At 36.6% G+C, this 24,838-nt stretch overlaps 1 protein-coding gene across 1 annotated transcript in view; it reads left to right on the top strand.

The window, feature by feature from the left end:
- musk (muscle, skeletal, receptor tyrosine kinase) overlaps positions 1-19,167 on the top strand; it is a 131,540-nt gene extending 112,373 nt beyond the window's left edge. The window contains exons 16-17 of the mRNA XM_039750830.1: positions 10,122-10,270; positions 16,520-19,167. Of these exons, the coding sequence (XP_039606764.1) occupies positions 10,122-10,270; positions 16,520-17,202 (832 nt within the window). The 3' untranslated portion in view covers positions 17,203-19,167. The remainder of the gene's footprint in view (positions 1-10,121; positions 10,271-16,519) is intronic.
- Positions 19,168-24,838: the final 5,671 nt, after the last annotated feature.

Raw genomic sequence — 24,838 nt, 5'->3', positions numbered from 1 at the left:
CATTCATGTCACTTCATTTCGCTCCGAGCTGAGCTCCACAGCTGACGCGGTTTTTCCGTTCTTTTTCCTTAGTGTTTAGTCTTCTCTCCTTTACTGATTTATATAAAGGAGAGTTGGCATCTGAGAGACTGTGTTTGTGGAGGGATTGAGAGTTAAGGCAGGTGGGGGAGTCACATGATCATCTCCCCTCCCATTCACGCCATTTCATTCACTTCATTTCGCTCCGAGCTGAGCTGCGCTGAGCTCCGCAGCTGACGCGGTCTTGCCGTTCTTTTTTCTTAGTGTTTAGTCCTCTCTCCTTTACTGATTTACCGTTTACTAGACGCAGTACTTACTAAATAGTATTTTTTCCTTTAGTGTTTCTACTTAGTGTTTCTTAGAATATTTTAGCTCCAGGAGGACAAACCAAAAATGTTGTATATAAAGAAGCTCTATAAGTCGCATGTAGATACATAATTATTCCAACTACAACGACTGCAGCGAAGCGCACGAGGTCTGCTAGTTACTGTATAAGTTTTCAGGATTTTTTCTTCAATAAAGAATAGGTATTGGAATTTTTAAGAATTTAAAACTGAAAATGTGAAGGAAGGAGAAGGAAATAATACTGGAGCTATCCATCCACCCAATCATTATCCAACTCGCTATATCCTAAATGCAGGGTCACGGGGGTCTGCTGGAGCCAATCCCAGTCAACACAGGGAGCAAGGCAGGAAGCAAACCCCGGGCAGGGCGCCAGCCCACCACAGGGAACACACATACACACACACACACATACCAAGCACACAGTAGGGACAATTTAGAATCGCCAATACACCTCACCTGCATGTCTTCAGACTGTGGGAGGAAACCGGAGTACCCGGAGGAAACCCACGCAGATACGGGAAGAACATTCAAACTTCACGCAGGGAGGACCCAAGACTGGAGCTAGTCCATAGCAATTATAGTAAAAGTAATTTATATTATATAGCATTATTTGATTTGTTTATTGCTGCAATACACTATTTAAGTAGAATATAAATACAATTCTGAAATTATTCTTACTATATGTAACAAAAGTACCAAATACCAAAAAAAAAACCTAAAACATAAAAGAGGATTGAAAATAGAAGCTATTTTCTTAAATTCTAATGACAGTTTTGGTGTATCTAATTTGTATCTTTACAGATTGTTTATTTGAACACTCACTTCTGATAGCACATTAACATAATACACCATGCAATTCTTTAATGAACACACTACAGTTCAGTTGTGATTTTTCCTCAAAATAATTGCCCTTCCTTCAGAAGGTGAAGACTACTGATAGCTGGAGTTTAATGATACCCCTGATACTGAGACTCCTGGGAACATAACTGAGATAAGCTATATCTCTTACCATCTTCCAGGTTTAGAAATATTAACACTGTAATTAGAATGTCTACCTCTGGTTTCAGTATAAAACTTCCTCGCAGACATAACTGTGTCAGCAGCAGCTTGCAGGATACCTATTTTTAACAGAGCAACAGTGTTTACTTGCTCAGTGAACCACTAGGGATCCTGCAGTGTTCCAAGACAGGAAGTGTCTGCTAACAGCTTGCTAAGCCTGCTTTGAAAGGGCATATTCCAGGCATTGCACATTCTTTGCACTGCAGTTCATATGACAAAGTATAGTACATGCACAAGCCCCCTTTCAAACTTTTTCATAACTGTAGTGCTTTTTTAAACAGTCGTGGTTTAAAGTATCACTGCAGTATGCAATTCAATAGAATTTGAATTATTTAGTGGTAAAAATAAATGTTGGGTAAAACGAAACTCCAGATGCAAGAGCATAATAAAATTCAATTGAATGGACTACCTATATGAGTTGCTGATAAATACTTTCTCTTTAGACTAAGAGTGAAACTAAGCCATTGGTTTATCTGTGAATGCAGTTAACTGTACCCACGACAAAACATTTACAGTAATTCTTTAGCACATTTTCATACAAACGATGCAGCTCATAGTGTTTTACAAAATGCATAGATACAGTAAATAACTTTTAAAAACAGATAAGAATAATAATGAATAAATAAAGTACAAAATATGCATAATGACTCAGACATAAGATAGGTATATCCTTACTAGAAACAGAGTTCTTAAATATAATCTCTAAATGACCGTCTGATGATATGGTCAGTAGGCCTTAGGTTAGAAATTTTTTTAAAACTCCAGTTAAGATGGAGGAAAAAACAAAAGCACTAAGCCCTCCAGGCCAAAAGACAACCTACTGGGCATTGTACCGAACATAAATGTTGTTAAGTAGCTCCTTATTGCTTTTCAGTTCTAGTGTTAGAGGATCTGATGCAGTGGGTCTTGTGGCATGTTGGGGTATCCACTTTCATTCAAACATTCAAATATCACAGGTGGCTGCACAGGACTTAGATCAGGTGGTGGCCTTGAACACCACTACACAGGAGCCAGAAAAGAAAACAGAGAAAAGTAAAGATGAATAATGATTGCAGGGTCATTGAAGAGCACAATAATTCTATTTATATCCAGTTTATTAAGGATAGAGCTGAAATGTGCCTATGAAAATGGCAAATTAAAAAAAGTGGGTATTTATGAGTTTTTTTTTAATATTCATTGTTAAATGACAGTGTTAGACATGACAGTGTCAGACTGGTGTATCACTATTAGTAAAGTATTCCAGTTTTTTGGTGCACTACAGCAAAAGGCTGCCTCACCACTTCTTTTATCCTTTGGCTCTGGCAACAAAGAGCAGACTGCTATTAGAAGATCTAAGTTTACAGCTTGGAATATAGGGGGACAGGCACTCCAAAATATAGGAAGGAACATGATTATTCAAGGCTTTATAAACCATAAGTAGTATTTATTCAATACTGAATAACATATAATGTTCATGTTTGTAAAAGCAAACACATTTGATGTTCAAGAAGGAGTGCACTCAGACTTGTACAGAAAAAAAACTACTGCACTATCAGTCAACCTAAATGTTTAACTTTGAGATCACTATAAGCAACAACCATTTAGGTTTTAACCAGGTATTTACTATTACATCATATTAAAATGTTGCATAATTACTGTTAAATCATGACATATCTTTATATATAATACGCTACCGTGGCAGTTCATTTGTCTGTCCAGGATTTTAAATCACCTGTAGCTCGCAAAACATTTGAACTACTGATCTGAAATTTGGCGCACATGTACTACATTACGTTTACTATCCACTTTCGGGGTGATGATTGACATCCAAGGTTATTTCTACTTTTTATTTTTATTTTATTTTATTGTAAAATCAACTTTTGGCAGTGACCAGCAGGTGCCGTATGGCCACCGTTTTCATCCCTTCCACCTTCGCTGTCACTTCCTCTACCTCTTCATATCTTAAATCATTCTTGAGGCAGATTGAAGACTTAAGTGCCAGCTTAAGTTATTGCAACACAAACACTGTCTTAATCAGTTTTAACGCGAAAATATGTTGATGAAAGAAGAGAAGAAGTAGGCCACTAGGGTGGAGAAACGAAGAGCTGCTCATGAAGCAGTAAGCGCATTGACCACTGAGCAAATGAATGCTAAACGTACCGAGAAAGAGTATGAAAACTATGAATGCTTAAGTCAAGTGTATTTACTGCAGTGTGCCGTTACTGGTATTGTATATTACAGGTACTAGAGCTGCACCTTGAACATGTCTAAATACTTTGTGATAGTATTTGTGATATTTTAATGAAAATTACAAATGGAATTCCAAAGGAGGCTTTTGATTAGTAGTTTCAACAGGTTTACAGAACTATAAAATTACATTAAATGGCAGTTATTACTCCATAGCACAAAAGAATACATCAATGAAAGTTTCTTCAAATGTATTTCCTCCTCTTCCCAAAAAGGCTCAATCCACTGAGAGATGTTAACAAACAACATGTTGAGAAAAACAAAAACTATAACTGACCGTGTAACAGCCAGGGTGTTGAGGGGGTCTGGTTTGTTTGACTCTGGATTGGGTCACTGCTTTTTGCAGTTGATGTTGTCCTGTTTGCTTCATCAGGCCGTGATCTTCAGCTCTCTCTGGATCGGTTCGCAGCTGAGTGTGAAGTGGCTGGGATGGGAATCAGCACCTTCAAATCCGAGACCATGGTCCTCAGCCGGAAAAGGGTGGAATGCCCTCTCAGGGTTGGGAGTGAGATCCTGCCCCAAGTGGAGGAGTTCAAGTATTTTGGGGTCTTGTTCACGAGTGAGGGAAGAATGGAGTGTGAGACTGACAGACGGATTGGTGCGGCGTCTGCAGTGATGCAGGCGCTGCATCAGTCTGTCGTGGTGAAAAAGGAACTGAGCCGTAAGGCAAAGCTCTCAATTTACCAGTCAGTCTATGTTCATACCCTCAACTATGGTCATGAGCTATGGGTAGTGACTGAAAGAACGAGATTGCGAATACAAGTGGCTGAAATGAGTTTCCTACGCAGGGTGTCTGGGTTTTCAATTAAAGATAGGGTGAGAAGATCAGTCATCTGGGAGGGGCTCAGAGTAGAGCCGCTGCTCCTCCGCATCGAGAGGAGTCAGATGAGGTGGCTCAGACATCTGATCAGGATGCCTCCTGGACGCTTCCCCAGGTGTTCTAACTGGGAGGAGGCCCCGGGGAAGACCCAGGACACTATGTCTTCCGGCTGGCCTGGGAACACCTTGGGATTCCCCCGGAAGATCTAGAAGGTGGCCGGGGAGAGGGAAATCTGGGCATCTCTGCTCAAGCTGCTGCCCCCGTGACCCGATCTCGGATAAGCGGAATAGAATGGATGAATGGATAACTGACTGTGCCTAGTGGCAGCCCCTTACTCCTAGATCAACACAAAAGTGTCAAAAGGTACATACAAAACATGAACTACAGAGAATGGAGATCACAGTGAGTAAATAATGTACATAATAAACAGCACTGAAACAAACCATCAGCACTGCTGGAACAAAGTTCTGAATTTTTAATTAACTAAGAAATTAATACAACACAGCTGATAGAAGATGACCATCTAATTTCATTCATTAATTTCATTCCATTCTGATAGCTAATGCTTATTTGTTGTGTTAGGCGAGCTGTCTCAGTTTTGAGTGTACTCTTTCTAGCCAAATTTTGATGAAATCAGTTTTTTGGTGAGGATATTTAACAGGAACATAGACAGAAAAGATGATTTAATATAATGGCATTCATTTGAAATTAAAGTTTTCAAAAGTTTTTTTTTTCTTGAACAGGATGTTCTGATGATATGGAAGTGTTAATTACAAGGACTCCTTTTAGTTTGCTAAGCAAGGAGCACTGAACAAGTGGTTCATAAGCATTCTCTTAAAAGAGGAAGGAAGCTACTGTAGTAGAGTATTTGTCACATGTTGTGCCAGATCATTTCCCTGATTAGGGGCCCTGCATCTAAAAATAGAATTTAGTAACATTAAAAAGGTTACACCTTGAGACTGTAGAGAACATAATAGTGTACAATAAAAGGAGATGAATTATATAAAGTTGAGCTAAATCTTTATAAACTTTATTAACTGCACAGGGTGCCAGCAAAATATTCAAACTATTGCAGTTATTTCTGTTTTTTTTTAATATTTTGAAGATTTTTATTGCTTTATTTTAGACAGCCTCAAACCATGAGATCTTAATTTTGCCTAGGAAAACATTGACAAGCCTTACATTAAATGTACCATGCATAGCCTAGTATTATTTCTTGATTGTAAGATCATCAGAGGTGACTGTGTGCAGAGGGTGCAGACCTATAAATACCTGGGAGTGCAGCTGGATGATAAATTGGACTGGACTGCCAATACTGATGCTCTGTGCAAGAGAGGACAGAGCTGACTATACTTCCTTAGAAGGCTGGCGTCCTTCAACATCTGCAATAAGATGCTGCAGATGTTCTATCAGACGGCTGTGGCAAGCGCCCACTTCTATGCGGTGGTGTGCTGGGGAGGCAGCATAAAGAAGAGGGACGCCTCACACCTGGACTGGTGAGAAAGGCAGGTTGTATTGTAGGCACGGAGCTGGACAGTTTGACATCCATGGCAGAGCGAAGGGAGCTGAGCAGGCTCCTGTCAATCATGGAGAATCCACTGCATCCACTGAACAGTATCATCTCCAGACAGAGGAGCAGCTTCAGCGACAGACTGCTGTCACCGTCCTGCTCCACTGACAGACTGAGGAGATCGTTCCTCCCCCACACTATGCGACTCTTCAATTCTACCCCGTGGGGTAAACATTAACATTATACAAAGTTATTGACTATTATACCTGCATTTTTATCACTCATTAATTTAATATTGTTTTTTATCAGTATGCTGATGCTGGAATATGTGAATTTCCCCTTGGGATTAATGAAGTCTATCTATCTGTCTGTCTATCTATCTATCTGATACTACACACTTGCCCCACAAGAAAATAACTTATAGCTCAGTAAAGGGGGAATGTCCTCATTACTCATTGATGTGAATTTCCATTGTAGGCTGCTTATTTGCTGGAAGTATCATTTAAAACTGTGTGGTGGGTTCTTTGGTGTGAAAAGGGTTACCAGACAAGAAAGGTTGGTGCAGGATAGAGATAAGGCATTGGCATTAAGGGGATATCATACTGGAGAAAGGATATCACAAACAGACAATATACAGTGTGAAGTGCACCAGTGATTGAAATTTTAAGACAAAAGGAAACTTTTCTCCAGGACGGTACCAGACAAAACCTCTAGGCAGATGGTAGAGTTCCTTTCCCCTCCTCAGGGTGAAGGTGAAACCATTGAATGTTGTCAGGAAGTCCAAACTTCTTTTGGTTGATAAAGGGCAGTATATAGTCATAAGTCAGGTGTTTAATTCACATCTGGACCCCTGGAATTTTCCTCAACCTTGTCAGCCTAGCCACAAACTCAAATGAAAGACTTCCTACATGAACAGGTCCAACATGAAACAAAGGCTTTTAAATAACAAAAGGGCCCTAAATAGAAAACTATAAAAACTCTCGACCAATTTAAAATTTAAACAAAACTTCTTTTATAATCAGAGAATTTATTTTATTTAAAAAAAGCCCAAACTCCAGGAGCAAAAACAGGACTTTTTTTTTTGGTGAGGATGTCCAAGAATTAAAATCCAAAGACGGCAACTTTAAGGAATCAAGGTTCAAAAAGCCAGGAAATCCAATTTTCAAAAAGAAAAGAAAAAAAGCAACGATACAAACAGAAATCAAAAAACAAAGAAACTTAACATAACACACAATTGAAAAAGTGACAATTTTGAATGAACACAGCATAGACTAAACCAAAAATATAACATACAGAATTAAATTTAAAAAAACAGCTAAAAGGTTATGTAAACTAAAAAGAAACTTTAGCCAGGACAAACAAACCTGGCTGGAACATAACACTAAGAGAATGGAGGTGAGAGAAGGAGGTGCTTTCCACTGGACAATCTAGTTAGAAGAGCCATTTCATCACAAAGATAATGGTTGCCTCCCATTATTAGTTGTTTTGCCCTCTGTTTATTTTTCAAGTTTGAATTCCACTTATAATCATTCCTCTGTTGGGGTCCTGGTGCTCTTACGTCCTGTCTGTAAAGTGACAATATAGTTCGCATTACATAATTTCAGATCCACCCATAGAAAATGTAGAATAAATAGTTCTTCATAGAAACTGAGGCCTATACTATGGGACATGTGTTCTTGATTCACGGCATGACATAAAAGAAAATGTAATTCATCTATGACCATCTTATTAAAGTACTGGGATGGAACATCTGCAGCCTCCAACAGCTTCTGAGCCACTTTAGCACATGCTTTTTTTCAGCAGTGTGGCTAATTTTGTTTTGTTCACTTTGTGTTCATTTTTGTTTTTTTTGACTTTTTAGATTTTAGTCCTTTGAATTGAGAAGGTTGCATTTTTGACATTTACTCTTTTTGGATTTTTGAAATCCTGTTTCCTTTCTTTTGAATTTTAAAAACTTGTTAAATATTTAACTTCAATTATGACAGCTTTGGACACAAACCAGAGACCCAGCGTGCACGAGTCACCAGTCAAATTAGGTATGAACAGGAAATAGGTGAAGGTATAGATCAATGGAAAGGTTAATTTTTGCCTGAGGGATAACTTACATGGATTAGTCACAGAACTGGCAAACTTTATAGAGAAAGTGATTTGACTAGTGTTTAAATCCATTTGCACAGAGGTGTGAGGCAGTGACGCTAACTGTTTTGCCATGGTTTACTTTTGTATAAAATTTCATACAGATAGTAAATGCGGGGTGGTGCAGTGGTAGCGCTACTACCTCGGAGTTAGGAGACCTGGGTTCGCTTCCCAGGTCCTCCCTGTGTGGAGTAGGCATGTTCTCCCCATGTCTGCGTGGGTTTCCTCCCACAGTCCAAAGACATGCAGGTTAGGTGCATTGGCAGTTCTAAATTGTCGCTAGTGTGTGGATGTGTGTGTGTACGCCCAGCGGTGTGCTGGTGCCCTGCCCTGGGATTGACTCCAGCAGACCCCTGTGACCCTGTAGTTAGGATATAGCAGGTTCAATGATGGATATTAAATGTATTATGGTATACTTTAGCCAAGGGTCACACATACTGCACTGTGAATAAAGTTTTGTCTTTTATGGAAACAGATTTAAGCATTATGGTTCCTTTTCGTTTGCACATTTTTCTATACAGGCTATACTACTGAATATTGCAAATTTGACTACAAACTGTAATAGATCAGTATGCTTCTTTTTGTTTAATGAAACTGATCTGATTACATGTTACATATTGTAACAGTGCAGGAACATTTGTCAGCAAAAGGCAGCAGTATGAGCTAGAATTCCATTTTCCAAAATAGCAACTTCAATTCCTGCCACAGGGGAACCTAAAAACAATAACAACAACATTTATTTATATAGCACATTTTCATACAAAAGTAGCTCAAAGTGCTTTACATAATGAAGAAAAGAAAAATAAAAGACAAAATAAGAAATTAAAATAAGACATTAGTTAATATAGAAAAGGAGTAAGGTCCGATGGCCAGGGTGGACAGAAAAAACAGAAAAAAACTCCAGACGGCTGGAGAAAAAAAATAAAATCTGCAGGGGTTCCAGGCCACGGGACCGCCCAGTCCCCTCTGGGCATTCTACCTAACATAAATGAAATAGTCCTCTTTGTAGTTAGGGTTCTCACAGAGTCACTTGATGTTGATGGTCATACAGACTTCTGGCTTTTAATCCATCCATCATTGTTGGAACATCACTGTGCTTTGAGTAGATGGTGGTGGCCTGCCACCACCAAAAGGATACCGAAAAAGGAAACATAAGAGAGAGTAGATGTTAGTACAGATTTTAGAGCCACCATGAATAGTTATTATAATGAGTTGGATATACAGAGTATCAGGATTTTGATTACAGTGAAATTATGAGAAAGCCATGTTAAAATAATGTGTTTTCAGCAGTGTTTTAAAGTGCTCTACTGTATCAGCCCGGCGAATTCTCATTGGCAGGCTATTCCAGATTTTAGGTGCATAACAGCAGAAGGCCGCCTCACCACTTTTTAGTTTTGTTCTTGGAATTCTAAGCAGAGACTCATTTGAGGATCTGAGGTTACGATTTGGAATATAAGGTGTCAGACATTCCAATATATAAGATGAGGCGAGATTATTTAAGGCTTTATAAACCATAAGCAGAATTTTAGAGTCAATCCTGAATGACACAGGTAACCAGTGTAGCAAAATCAAAACTGGAGAAATGTGCTCGGAAAAAAATGCAATCACACCAGTATTCTAGTATAGCAAAAGTGAGCAGTCCTAAGGATAGAAAGCCACCTAAGAGAGAAATAAATTGTCAATAATCCATCAGGCCAGTACAGCAATATAATTTGTTCTGGTGTCTGATTCCTTTTGTTTATCCATATTACAAATCAAAACTTCATTATGGCAAATATTTAAACAAGGGGTTTCAATAAACAGATAATGCTAAATGAGGAGATATATTTTGTTTTTCTTTATTTAGTAGCATTTTAAGTGTTAACATTTAAAATTTTGTGTTGATTTGAAATAGCCATGTTTTACATATTGTATTATTACTCATAAGTTCAATAAAGTTAAACAAAAACTTAAAACGGAGGGAATACCAGCTACAGTAACATCATTTGCTTATTTGTTTTCTTCTAGAGCTCCTGGATTACTTGTTTATGAATCCTTCACTATGGTGGCTGTGAAAATGCTAAAGGAGGAAGCTTCAGCTGACATGCAGGCAGATTTCCAAAGAGAAGCTGCTCTAATGGCAGAGTTTGATCATCCCAACATTGTGAAACTTTTAGGTATTATCATTTTGTTTAATATATCAATAAACTTGATTTTCAAATGTATTTACTACTAGTAGTGGTAGTAGTATTAGTATTGTCATGTGTACAAATTACTGTGAAAATTTTTCTTGCATGTCTGGCCAACATGCAAATGTCTTTTTCATGAAATGTAAAGTTATAATGTGAACTGTCATTCACAGACTTTCATTTCATACTTTGTGTAACTGAAATGTTCCAGTAGAACATAACCTGAATTTATTTTAACCCAAGACTTTCACCAATACAGCAGTGGGAAGTAGCAGAGAATATATATGGGACAGAAAATACAAATTCATGTCCAAGTGATGGTAGAGTAGGTTTAACTGCCCAGTCATTAAACTGCTGTTATTTGTCAAATGACTTTGAGTTAACTGGTTCAGTTAGCATTATGATTTCACCAAAGAGTGAAAATGCCCCTTTAAAATAAAAATGAAATTTTCAGATTTTCAAATTCAGTTCTTCTTATAATTTTGTTGTGCATATAAATTAAAAGAATACAAAAAGTGATTAGTGTTTTTATATTTTGATTTTACACATTAAATAGTGAGTCAGTGCTGCCTGACAGCTCCACAGTTTGTGTACAATCTTCTCCCATGTGATGATGTGAGTAGGGGTTCCATGGCAGTATGCGAGTTTCAAAATAAAAACCATGTGGTTCAAGCTCTGTGTGGCATTAAAGTGGAGCTAGGCAGGTGCAGGGTTCTATGTGTAGGTGAGATGATTACTTGATCAGCTCAGTTGTTCTACGTTGGCACTCTGCAGATTGCTGCACCCATAAGATTACAAAAGGAGCCTGAGTAGGCTAGAAGGATGGGCATGAAAAACCAAGGTGTGAGAAAAGAGGAAACATCAGGAGTGTGAGTCAGCATGGTGGAAGAGAGACAGAGCAGTCAGGGATCCCATGAGAGAGCAAGAAGAATAGCACTTCAGGAGGGGATCGTCCCCTGTTGAGCAGTATGGAGGACTGGGGAGCAATCGAGTGTACTCCTAGGGATCCTGTAAGCGCTGAAAAGGATGTATGGAAGACAGAGGTCTGACTGTCCCAATAGATGCAGAGAGGATAGTGATCAGAACAAGAGCCAGAGAGAGGGACCATGGCTGTTGGTGTTTCAACTCAGCAGCAAGACCTGCCGTGTGAGCTGAGGAGACAGAGGGAGAAATATGCTTTGGGCATGTAGGAAAGGAAAGGAAATCCGACGACTACATGGTTTTATTCTTGGATGTTAGTGTCTGATGGAATTTATTTTTTGTTAGTTTTTAACACTGTTTATTGCATTACTTATTTATTGAACTTCGCCTGCACTTTGCTTTTGGACCATTGCTTTCTTTGAAAATAAAAATCACTGCGCTGTTTTGCATCAACTCTGAATGTGAATATTTGTTTTCATTTTAACTTTATCTTCTCATCTATCCTAAAAATAAGAATAGTGATTTAATAGCAACTCAAAATCTGCCCTGTAAGGATGGGTGTAAGAAAGTGTGATCTGCAAGCACCCTGTCGGAGGTTAGTTACTTCCAAAGTACTGTTAGGATAGCTAAGCTACCTAAGACCTTATATAGGATAGCTCTGAGCTTTTTCTTCTTTTTGAGTTGTACTTTAACTTCTGTGTTTTCTTATTTGACTGTTTTGTTTTAAGAGCAAGGGGATGGGACTAATAATTACTGATGTGCTGAAACTTTGGAAATAATAGAACCTCGTTCCAATGCTGAGGCATTATTATTTCTAACAGTGCTCTTTTCTAGTCCTCGTTTGAGTTCAGTTTGTGATTTAATGCTGTTTCTTATTTATTATTTATTTCTGTATTTTACAATTAAAATTTTATTATTCAGTTTCCAGGATTTGGATTTTCCATTCTTTTTAATAAATGATACTTGTTTGGGCAGTTACATACTAAATTTTTGCTTCTCTTCATAATTTAAGTTTAGTTTCTAGTAAGTAATGGCATTAGCCGGTTATAATGACCTTATATATTTTGATTACTATTTGGGTTTCAAAATAATTTAGTTTATCTTTATGTTTTGTTCCATTTGTTGCATTTATTCCCTGTTTCAAATTTTTTATTTATTTTTTTTTAATGAATTAAACTTTATTGCAACTTTTTGGCATTAGTTTTGGGTTATTGGTGCGGGTTTTAATTGCCCGGCCTTCCCTTTTGGAATCTGATAACCTGTACTGAAGCAACAGGGTTTACAAAATAAAGGACCATGATGAAGTTGGAGTCATTGGTTAGTTTCAGCCCATTTTGTTACACTGATGACAAAAATGTAGTCAATGTATTATTTATCTGGGCTATGTTCTTAAGCACTTTGAATGAATTTGTTTTGATTTGTGATACCCTTACTTTTAATGTAAACTAGAGCAATGGGTGTACTAGACTGAAGGTAAAATGCAGGCACACATAGATAGCATTTAAAGCCAACATTTAAAATTTGATTTACAATAAACTGCTGCATATTCAGGCATGCGTATGAATTAAAAAGTTTTGTGGGTTTTTTTTTCAACTACTGTATTCTTATTTTTGCTGCCATGGAATTTTGTGTGAACCGAATCAGCTGCAGGTCAACTCCAATAAAACTAAAGCACTGGTGGTGGATTTGAGAAGAACACGATCTCCTGTCTATTAGGGGTGTGGATGTGGAGATCATTCAGGACTACAAGTATATGGGGGTGCATATGAACAGTAAGTTAGACTGGTCTAAAAACTCACGGGCCTTATATAAAAAGGAAGCACTGGTCAAAGTAGGCTGTATTTCCTATGCAGACTTAGATCCTTTAGGGTCTGCAATACTGTACTGCAGATATTCTATGAGTGTGTGGTTGCCAGTACCATTTTTTTTTTGTTGTGGCATGTTGTGGGGGAGCAGCATGAAGGGAGCAGACATTAAGAGGCTTACCAGACTGATTCAGAAGGTTGGCTCTGTGGTAGGAGAAAACTGGACTGCTTGGAGACAGTGGCAGATCAGAGAATGAGGTCTAGGCTCCGGTCTATTATTGAAACTGCTAATCACCCCCTTCATAGTGTTGTGGTTGGACAAAAGGGCGTTTTTAGCAGTAGACTGACTAGCATAAAATGTACCACTGAACGTCACAGAAAATCCTTCCTCACCACAGCCATTAGACTATATAACTCCTCTTCCGGTCACTCATCCACACAATAATCTGTACTCTCTATCCTCAATGGCTCTCTCAGTACATTTTTTTTCAACTACTGCAATAACTCATATGTTGCTTCCCATGTGAATAAATTTGTTTTTTTTTCAAAATGTGCAATATTTCAGCTATATGTGCAATATTAGTATTTGAAGTACTTCCTGCTCGGTGTGCTATTCTGTTTAGTAAGCTAGGGATCTGGTAAGAGACTCAGATGTATAGTATCTATTATATTTAATTGACCATATACCTGTAGAGCATAGTAAATGAGTAGTTTATTGTGATATTTTGTATTCTGTTTTACTTTATATGCTTATTTTTTATATTTGCTTTTTGTGTTACTTGTGTCTTTGTCTATCCATACAGTTGTAACAGAAGTGATTTCCTTTGGGATTAATAAAATATTCTGATTTTGATTATGATGCAGTATCTGATTTGGCCATTCTGATAATAGAAAATCACCTTCAGAAAATGGAAAGACTGTTATATTTTGGCATATTTTATTATGCTACAGACACCTAAACTAATAATCACTCTTCAGAATTATCAAACAAAGCACATTTTAATTTTATATTTGATTTTGGGCATTCTCCAGACAAAATTCTAGCTCTAGATTTAGTCAATACATTCAGACTCCACAGAAGTGATGGAAGAAAGACATCCTTGAATGCATACTATATACATCATCTTCTTATTAATCTCTGTGAAACTGCAAACATATAATTTAAACTATGTAATTTATGTTTTTTTAATGGACAACCATATTCAATTTTCTTGCATCTTTCAATTACAGACTTAACTATATCTATGAATAAAAAACACACTAAAAATATGAGTTCACCATGGTTTCCAACCAGACATAAATTTTCCACAGTAAGCATCTAGATAAGTCATTTATTAGACAACATTAAAACTTTGTAATGCAAAATTACAATAAACCATATGCACTCCAAAGCAATGGGCAGTCTATCAAAATATAACTATATTCATATATAAATGTGACAGAAGACTAAGTGAACTAAATACTATTATTTACTGTAAATAAAAAAGTCAAGGTTATTTTGTTGCTGTGGTTTTTTAAAAAATTATATTGCAGATTTAAACTGATCTTGAATTTTTCTTTTCAGAACACAAATGCATTTATTTTACTCATTTTACCATTCAGTCTCTGATTTCCATCTAAAAGTTAGAAACAAATTTGAGTATCTAACTTCAGTGCAGCTTTCATTGGCAGCTGGTCAATTCTAGTCACATACATCACATCTCCAGGCAAATGAATAGCTAAAAATCAACAATACTATTTACAGTTCTGCTAGGTCTGCTGCTGAAACATTACTGCAGATCAGTACAAATGCATGACTCTTAATGTAAAATGTAGTTGAATATATAGAAAAAGTAAGTAACTTCAATGTAATTGTCTCGCTTGTTAAAATTGTGAACCCTTATTGCTTATTTTAGTCTTAAGCAGTGGTATTCTTGGTTTTTAATTGCTCCTAATTAGCAATAACATGCAAATGACAAAAGAGACCAGCATTTCTCCATTTAGCTTGTTACCATTTACACCTCTGTGTATTTATCATGCATTATTGGGTTTAATTAAAGGAAAGTGAAGAGAATAAAGTGAAGGCCTAAAAATTACTCATCCATTTAGCCTTCAAATCATTTGGATGATATCCTTTGAAAGGGGAAGAAAATCTAGGATATGAGAATTACCTGAAATCACAGAGTTAAAGCACTAACAAGCCATGAAATTCAATTAGTGGCAAGAATTGCTTTCTAATTAAGCAACCAGCTTAGAACAAAAACCTGCAGCCACTGCAGCCCTCCAGGACTGTGATTGAGGACCCCTGGTCTATGGTCACATAAGAATGATTAAAAAGAAAGAAAAACTTCTGACTTGGCTGTCACAGTTAGACTGAGGTGTGATGTAGGTGTATTTATGTTGGCATAAAGAAGTCCCAGTAGTGTTTCTTGACATACTTCTGCTGAATAATTGGTTAGTGTGTCAGAGAGAGGATGTACAGCTTTGTTCATAATGGCACTCAGTTTTGTTTTAATTCTCTCCTTTGCTGCAACCTCCACAGGGTCCAGAGCATATCCCATAACTGATCCTGCCCTTTTGATTAGTTTGTTGATTCGGTGGGCCTTTCTTGAAGTGATGTTACCAGTCTAGCACACCACAAAGTAGAAACTTGCACTAGCCATCACAGAGTTGATGAAGATGTGAAATATGTCACTATCCACATTGAAGGAATGACTAGTCCAGTATGTCATTATTATGGACCCCCTGGTACTTGTAGGAATATATGACCGCTTCATCCTTTCCCTGAATAGAGACCAGTCTTAGAGGCTCTTTGGTGCGACAAGGGTCAATAACCAGTTCCTTGGTTTTGCTGATGTTGAGACGCAGACAATTCTCTTTGCACCAAGAAACAAACTTCGCCACCTGACTCCTATATTCCATCTCATCCTCTTCACCGATACACCCCATAAGCACAGAATCGTCTTGAGACTTTTTGCAAGTGACATGACCTGATGTTGTACAGTATATGTAGTGCAGAGTGGTGCGCCAGTGTTGCTCACATGAATATAACACACAACAAATTCAAGATTTGCATATACATAGATATATCCTGAAACCTGCTTAATCCACTTGGTGCAAGACAGAGAACAGTCCTGGACAAGGCACCACTGCATCAAAGAATCCAGATTTAGTAAAACCTATTATATTTTCCTATCTATCTGACCACTATGTAATTCCATATTTTCCCAGTAATGGGAAAGTCTGCAATTAGATCCTGAATAGTTGCTTATACTGTATATGCACTTTTTTTCCATTGAATTCAGGCATCTCAGAATATCAAATTTATATTCTAAATATTTTTCAAAAATGTAAATGCTGCTGTGCCATTTATTTATCATGTTAATCTGTTTTTTGCTAAACTATTTTTTAATTTCATTAATGTGTCTTTTACATATTTTTTTAGATTATTTCTGCCGTCTAATTTATTTTAAACTGTAAATGAAAATCCCGATTTTACTAAAATGGTGTCTTTTCTTCTTTGCAATTTTAGGTGTGTGTGCTGTTGGGAAACCAATGTGTCTACTGTTTGAATATATGGCTCATGGAGACCTAAATGAATACCTGCGAAGACGTTCACCAGGCCAGATGCACATCCTCAGTCAGTGCAATCTCTCTAGAAAGAGTTCGATATCTGAATCAGAATCAGGTTCCCTTACCTGTGTGGACCAACTGTACATCTCAAAACAAGTGGCAGCAGGCATGGCTTACCTGTCAGAGAGAAAGTTTGTGCACAGAGATTTGGCCACAAGAAATTGTTTGGTAAGCGAAAATCTGGTGGTAAAAATAGCTGATTTTGGACTCTCCAGAAACATATACTCTGCAGATTATTATAAAGCCAACGAAAATGATGCCATTCCTATCCGATGGATGCCTCCAGAGTCTATATTTTATAACCGTTACACCACAGAGTCTGATGTTTGGGCTTATGGGGTTGTATTATGGGAAATATTTTCATTTGGTTTACAGCCATATTATGGAATGGCCCATGAAGAAGTCATCTATTATGTCAGGGATGGCAATATCCTTTCATGTCCTGAACATTGTCCACTGGAGCTTTACAATCTAATGCGCCTCTGCTGGAGCAGTCATCCTACTGACAGACCCAGCTTTGCCAGCATTCATAGAATTTTGGAGCGAATGCACGAGCAGACAATACGTGCCAGTGTAGCCTGAAGCAAAGTTGTGTTAACTTATACTTTGAGTTTCATAATGCTGTGCCAAGATATAACACCTTATTAAGACATAAATGGCTTGGGTATACAGTATTACTAAATGGGCAGTAAATGCTTGGAACGTGTGTCTAATATGGAGAACAAGCATTTGTTGTGGTCTGTTTGTGGTGTCGAATGTCTTCTTGAAAATTTACCTTTCTGGTTCCTTTTTGTGCAAACTAAACAATAATATAAATAACTGAAACTAACAGCATTTGCACAAAACCTCATTTGAATAAAAAAGTTGGAATATAACACATGTAGCGCAACATTTGCAGAAGAAACATTACCATTCTAAATTGCCAGTTTCAGATATTTAACCTAAACATATTGCAATCAGTTTTAAATCTATGAAAACGTATCACCCTGTTATAACGTAACACAAGTGACATGTGGCAAAGAAACCGTGCCCCATCTTCAAGTAAACGGCACAAAGAAAGGTTAAAGAAAAAGGTTGGACCCGCAGGTGTGGTTTTACACTGTAAAGAATTGTTTTCAAAATGAGCAAAGCATTTTAAAAAAGTATGAGGAGAGTACCATGGGACTTTGAAAATGTAATACACGTAGATATTACAATAAAAAGAAACACCAAGCGTAAATAAAACAACTGTCCTGAAAAATGAGAATTCTTTTGAAAGAAGATTTTCTCCTTGTTAGTTTGAATTGGGTTTGAAATTGTTATACATTTTTCTGTCAACAAGTAGATAAGAATTGAAATATATCCAAATCTTAAAAGTACGGTACTGTACAAAAACAATTTTGAAGCAACAAATAATTAATTAGAATACAGTATACAAGTAACTTCATTTATTTGTCTAAAGGCCAGTAGCTGCAGTGAAGAACAGCACCTTAAATTATAATGATTCAAACTGGAATATAATTATTATATAATGAATTTAATAACTTTAGACTCCTACGATAAAAAATAGGTATATAAAGATGGTGAAAGTATCAATATAATTTACAATTAGATTAGTTTTTCAAGTGTTGACATCCTAAACAGTGAAAAACACTTTTCTTGAACATTTATTTTGACATCTTATTTGCTGGAATAACTGTCTTCATGTGCCCAGCAATAATTTAAATCATGTAGCAATCAAATATTGGCCACATATTGTTAATTTCTGAATTTTTTGAAATGTAAAATGTTTAACAGAGAAAGCAACTTATAAAATGAACTTTTAGAGAAAACAAGTAAGAAAAAGATATGTCATTTGGGATTCTAAGTTTTTTACCTGCTTTACATATACAGTATTCCTGGAAAATATGTAAAATGCTTTTTCCTGCACATTAGGTCTAAAATAGAATGTTTCTATGTAAATTAAAATGATTATCCCTTCATTATTTTAAGTGTGTCTCATAATAAGCCTTCTTTAATGAGATCTGTTTGTAGGCTGACAGGAGAGTGATGATAAAAACTGGATTAATGTTTTCAATGTTAAGCCAAAGATAAAAAAGTCTGGGCAGTTATACTACCATTTCCTTTAAATGTTCATAAAATAAATACTTAGATTGTAAGATAATAATTTCATAGACATTTTGTAATTGCATTTTTTTTAATACATATATACATTTTTTGTACCTTTTTCATCTTGGAAAACCATTCTTTTTAAATGATGATTGAAATTAATGAGGTTGCACAATAAAACTGAAGATTAAAGGTTACCTTCAGTTAATTTTACAATTTTGTTTTATTTTTGTTCCCACCAAAATGGCATGTGCTCTTTCAACATCCTGGTTTGAAATATAATTGAAATAGTTTACATGTTTTAAAGTCACCTTATGTATTATTGTGTTCAAGTATGTGCATGCTGAAGCATACATTTCCACCCATAATTATTAAAGAGTTCTTGTACAAGAATATTTTTATTACACTAAATTGGGGCTGTACTTAAGAAAAACCAAATAAACCAAAGAAACAACCAACTGACTGAGAGTTTTAAGTGTTTTGGTTGCATGACATTCTTTCTGGTTCCCTTTGGTAATATGGACGTATTTCTTTTATGCCTGTTGTCAGCGGATGATATTGCTCAAATATCGACAGATCTCAGATTGAGGATGCAGCACACATATTAATGGGATGAATGCTGAATGATAATACAAAGAAAGTAAAAGCCTCTTATTGGAAGATGTTATCACAGCTGAACAGAAAAATATATTTTTAATCTCAAATCAAGGGGTAAAAGTGAGAATAAGAACATATTATTATAGTTAGTGTCATAACTACAATCTGTGGAGACCAGCCTTATTTGTTGTCTTCATTTAAACTCCAAACTTTATTGATGACAGCAGATTTTTAGAAAAACACAAAGGTCTAGATTAAACAGAAATAGTTTATAGTCTATTTTACTTTATTGTTTAACTTAAGAGTGACTACACAGCTAATCAAATAGTATGTGAGGATTAAGAATACATTACATGTTAGTGGTACAACCATCTGAATTCACATAGCAAAACATTTCATTATTAGGAAGTAGCTAACTTATTTTATTTTTAGTGAGAGGGTTTAGGAAGGAGGGCAGCACAGTCCTCAGTAAATGGTGCTGCTGCTCCTGTGTCCCACTTTCAGACCCTGTACCTGGACATTATCTGTGTGCAGTTGCATGTTCTCCTGTGTCTGTTTGTCTTTTCTTCTAGTTATTCAGTTTTGCCCAACTCAGAGACGTGCAGGGTAGTAAACTGAAGCGTGGGAGTGTGAGTGTTGATGTGTGCATGAGTGCAATGGACCTGCTTCCTGTCTACAGCTGCCAGGATAGACTTTAGCCCCTTTCAAGCCTGAATTCGATTAAGTAGTTTTGAGAATTTTATGTTCCAGGATGCAGTGTGAGTTAGTGACCTAATATTTAGGGCACATCTAAATATTTCAGGTTTGTTTGAAGTGCCAACCAGACAAACGTTATGTATGATGTTTGAATAAATCAGATTGGCAATGGTTGAATCTATTATTGTCTAATGGAAAAAAAATACAAAACATACTTTATTATTTTATGTTATTTTACATTGTGTAAATGCAGTTGCAAAGAATGAATGTCATATATTATCTTGCTTTAAAAAATACTGAGTGCAATACAATAACTGGCTATAATGAGTAGAACAACAGCCGTTCATCTTCTTAGCCTGTTTAATTCCATAGCAGGAAACAATTCTGGATAAGTGCTGGCAGATTATTCTCAAAAAAGTATATTCATAATTGAGAACACAAAGGTCAAAATAACAGAAAACACTGATATTTGGGGATTCAAGCTGGCTTTTCAAAAAACCGATGTAAGGAAGTAAGAAAAAACATACCAGTGATGCCAGGAACCTCTGCTTTTGCTCAGGGGCACTATAATCTATTGAATCTTTCTATCCAGCTAACCAATAGATACAGCATGTAAGTGATTTTATGTTATGCCTAAAACTAATTGTACCTTATGTTTTAAAACTGCACGCTTTATATTATTTTTATTCCATTTTTTAGACATTGAAACCAGTACCCAGCCATCTCTATATATATAAAATCCAACGTCTGTCTATCTGAATGTCTGTCGCTTTTCACAAGCGAACTACTTAACGGATTTAGATTGGGTTTTTTTCTATAATTTGCTTAAACATAAAGTTGCGTGAGTCTGAGAGAGACGCAGTGGGCTGAGGGGAGGGGGGCAGGGCCCTCCTCACTCACGTGCCAGCTTCAGGGCACATCTTACATTCGCTTCGGTAGTGAATGAGAGAACCACTTAACGGATTTAGATCGGGCTTTTTTCTAGAATTTGCTTGAACATTCTTGTTGATTTTGTGACTTGTGCTAAGAATAATAGTTCACTCAGAGGAGTGATATATTTGCGCTAATCCGAGAAAGAGGCTATGGGCCAAGGGGAAGGGAAGCATGATGTCAGGAGTAGGGAGCCAGGCGGGATATTTCACTATTACCGGGGAAAAGCCATGAGGGGCATCTAACAATGAATAAATATAAATTTAGAATCTATACATTGCACAAAACATGGATCTAATCTCTATTATAAATTCACTATAATGTATATTATAAAAAGGTGAAATACAAATACACCTTCCTGATAGATGTAATCAATGTGAAATGAAATCTATTGAGCTGAGTTCATCTAAATAAATAAGAAGTGTACGTTCATCCTGCTGCCATTATAAAGGAAAAATTTACAACCTGGATTAAAGTGATCCTCGTGATCCTTCTTTTTCCAGATATCTGGCTTCCTGCAGCATCAAATCTGTTACAACATGGATCCTGTAAGGATCATGAACCATCTTTTTCAAATAAATGCCTCTGTTTACTTACATGGCTTTAAACACGCTTCCTCAAAAATACTCCTCTATCTCATTTTCCGCCTCCTCCTACTTCTTCTTCTTCTTTTTCTTGACCCCATGTTTCTATTTATTATGTATACTTAGGAGATTTAGAGAACTTCCTATGATGGTCATGTTGTACCAAAATAATGGGCAAAATACAATCTTTAAAGCAATTTGCCATTGTATTTCATTTTTGAAAAACACATAAAAATTGCATTTTAATTAAACAATATATGTTGCATTTTGATAGACAGGCAAATTAAAAACATCAATGTATGAATAGACAATTCTGTAATGTATAAGCGGGAACTGCCCAAAACATTTCTGCAAGTTTACTTTAGCATTTTAATAGACATTGTAGTTTATGTTGTTAAAGGAAACATTTGTTGGGAAGAAATGCATTGATATTTTAATGTCATTTTAAAATGTAGTAGGCATGTTTTTAAAAGCTTATGTGGTTTAATATATATGCTATTACATCGTGATATTGTTTTTACCAACATACGTATAAGTAGTTACAATACTTCTGTACATTTAATAGTTTATTTACTACTTACTTGGTAATTACGTAATTTGCTTTATAGCACATGAATTACAAAGAAAGAAGGTTAACTACTTAGCAAGCTAAATCTGTTTCTGTCTTCCAAAATGCTTTTGTCTAATTCAGTAGTTTCCAACCTTTTCTATGCCCTGCACCACTAGAAAATGTTTGATTTATATTAGCACCCCATGCAAAAGTATTATCACATTTGAAGAAGAAGTCAAATTTCTAATTTTTGAACCACAAACTGACTGAACCACATACTGTGAATAAACTGAGGTAAAAAAAAAAAGCTTTTAGCTCAGTTTATAAAATTTAAATATAAATTGAGCAATTAACCTTTCTTAATCTCAATAATTTTGGAAATGTGTCCCCTGTGAAGCTTAAACACTCAATCTGGAAGTTGGGGTTTCCCATGAAGCACCAAGCGCCACGAGGAAGTGACACATGATGGGAAACTGAGGACTCCTGTGAAACAACAAGTGCACCACTAAGAAATGAAACACAGTTGACAAGTTTCGTCCCCCAATAACACCTGTACTGCAGTTCAAAAACAGTTGTAACACACAGTTAAGATTGCTGCACTACTGCTAGGACCACCAGCAGGAGAGATGGGCTGATTATAAGCACCAGGTAATGCCTCCAATTCAGTCCCCCTTGCCTCCCATGGCAATAATGTCAATAAAATCTCAAATTAGTATCGTTTTACATTCAGGACTTGCACGGAAATCTGTAGTAGACTTCATTCCTTCTCTACAGATCATTGCAAAGTCCAAATTCCATTCTCTTAAAAAATGTTAGTTGCTGTTACCAACGCTCCGCTCGCAGCAAGGAATCCGCGAGAATGCACTTTTCGACAGTTTGTTCACAGCTGACAATCGCACATGCAATGCTTGATTATTTTGATATCATAGAACAGCAGTACTAACTAATAAATGGCCTACAGTACAAATAATGGAACACTGCAATACACCTATTGCACCTCACTCAGTTTTAGCAAATTGCAACTCAGCTTTTCTCTTTGTTGCACCCCCTGAAATTACATCTCGCACTCCTGGTCAAATTTATGTGAATTATTATACACTTCAGTAAAAAAGTCAGTTTCTTGAGCAGATCCTACTTCTTTCCTTTTAAACCAGTTTTATGTTCATAGCTCACCTTTGTTAGTTTTAGGAAATTTGAAAAAAACTCTACAGCGGGTTAGTAAAGATGTAAAAAAGAAGCTGCAAAGGGAAAAAACAGCTGTATAAGGTGTATAAGAATAATAACTCCAATGTGAATCGTAGGGCATATGACAACATGAGGGCAACCATAAGAAGGTTATTAGGGAGGCTAAAAGAAAGTTGGAGAGAAATATAGCAGATAAGGTGAAAGAAGACCCTAAGAGATTCTTTCAGTATTTTAGTAGTAAAAGATCAGTCAAGGAGGAGGTGAAGTATCGTCAAGAATAGTAAAGGGAAATTAAAAATATAGCGAGTGAAATAGCAGTGTCTCAAATAAGCATTTTTCTGAGGTCTTCACAAGTGAGGAAGTAGATAACCTCCCATCAGTAAATGGGACTACAAAGGAGGTACTGATTGATTTGAAAATTGTAGAAGGAGAAGTGCTGCTCAGATTAAATAGGCTGAAATCAAACAAATCTCCAGGACCAGGTAATATTTAACCTAAAGTTCTTAAAGAGATTACCGATTACATATATAAACCCTTGACACATATTTTTAGGAAGTCACGGCACACTGGAGAAATTCTGAAGGACTGAAAGATGTTAAATATTATTCCATTATATAAAAAGGGTGACTGGGAAGATCCAAGCAACAATAGTACAGTAAGCTTAACGTGCATCACAGGAAAATTAATAGAAGGAATTATGAAGTATATGATTAAGCAGCACATGGCAAGTACGGGAGTTTTTCTGAACAGTCAGCATAGGTTCAGAAGAGGGAGGTTGTGTTTTACTAACATGCTGGAGTTCTATGAAGAAGCAACAAAAGGTATCATCAAAGTGGAGCTTATGATATTATTTATATGGACTTTCAGAAAGCATTTGATAAGGTGCCACATGAGAGGCTGGGCATTAAACTAAAAGAAGTGGGAGTGCAGGGTGATGTTTTCAGATGGGTGCAGAATTGGCTCAGACACAGGAAGCAAAGGGTGATGGTGTGCACAACCCTATCATTAATTGGCTGATGTAAAGAGTGATGTTCCAAAGGGATCTGTGCTAGGAATGATGCAATTTTTAATATACATAAATAATTTGGATAGGAATATAAGTAACAAGCTGGTTAAGTCTGCAGATGATAGGTGAATCAATAGATAATCTGGAATCCATTAAATCATTACAGAGGGACTTGGACAGCATACAGGCTTGAGCAGATTTGTGGCAGATGAAGTCATTTGTCAGCAAATGTAAAATATTACACATAAGAAGTAAAAATGTTACGTATGAATACACAGTGGGAGGTCTGAAAATCAAGAGTACACCTTATGACAAGGATTTAGGAGTCATAGTGGACTCGAAAGTATCAACTGCCAGATGGTTTTCAGAAGCCATTAAGAAGGCTAATAGAATGTTAGGCTATATAGCATGATGTGTACGGTACAAGATCAAGGAGGTTATGCTCAAGCTTTATAATGTACTGCTATGGCCTCATCTAATGTATTGTGTAATCCAGGGTACTTACTCCCTAAACCCCAGACACAACAGACACTGAGGTCAAATCTAGCACGCAACACACCTTTATTAAGCATGGGAAACATT

This window comes from Polypterus senegalus, chromosome 4 (genome assembly GCF_016835505.1).
Source record: "Polypterus senegalus isolate Bchr_013 chromosome 4, ASM1683550v1, whole genome shotgun sequence".
Lineage (NCBI taxonomy): Eukaryota > Metazoa > Chordata > Cladistia > Polypteriformes > Polypteridae > Polypterus > Polypterus senegalus.
The sequence above is the reverse complement of the archived record's forward strand: the minus strand, read 5'-3'. Positions and strand labels throughout refer to the sequence as shown.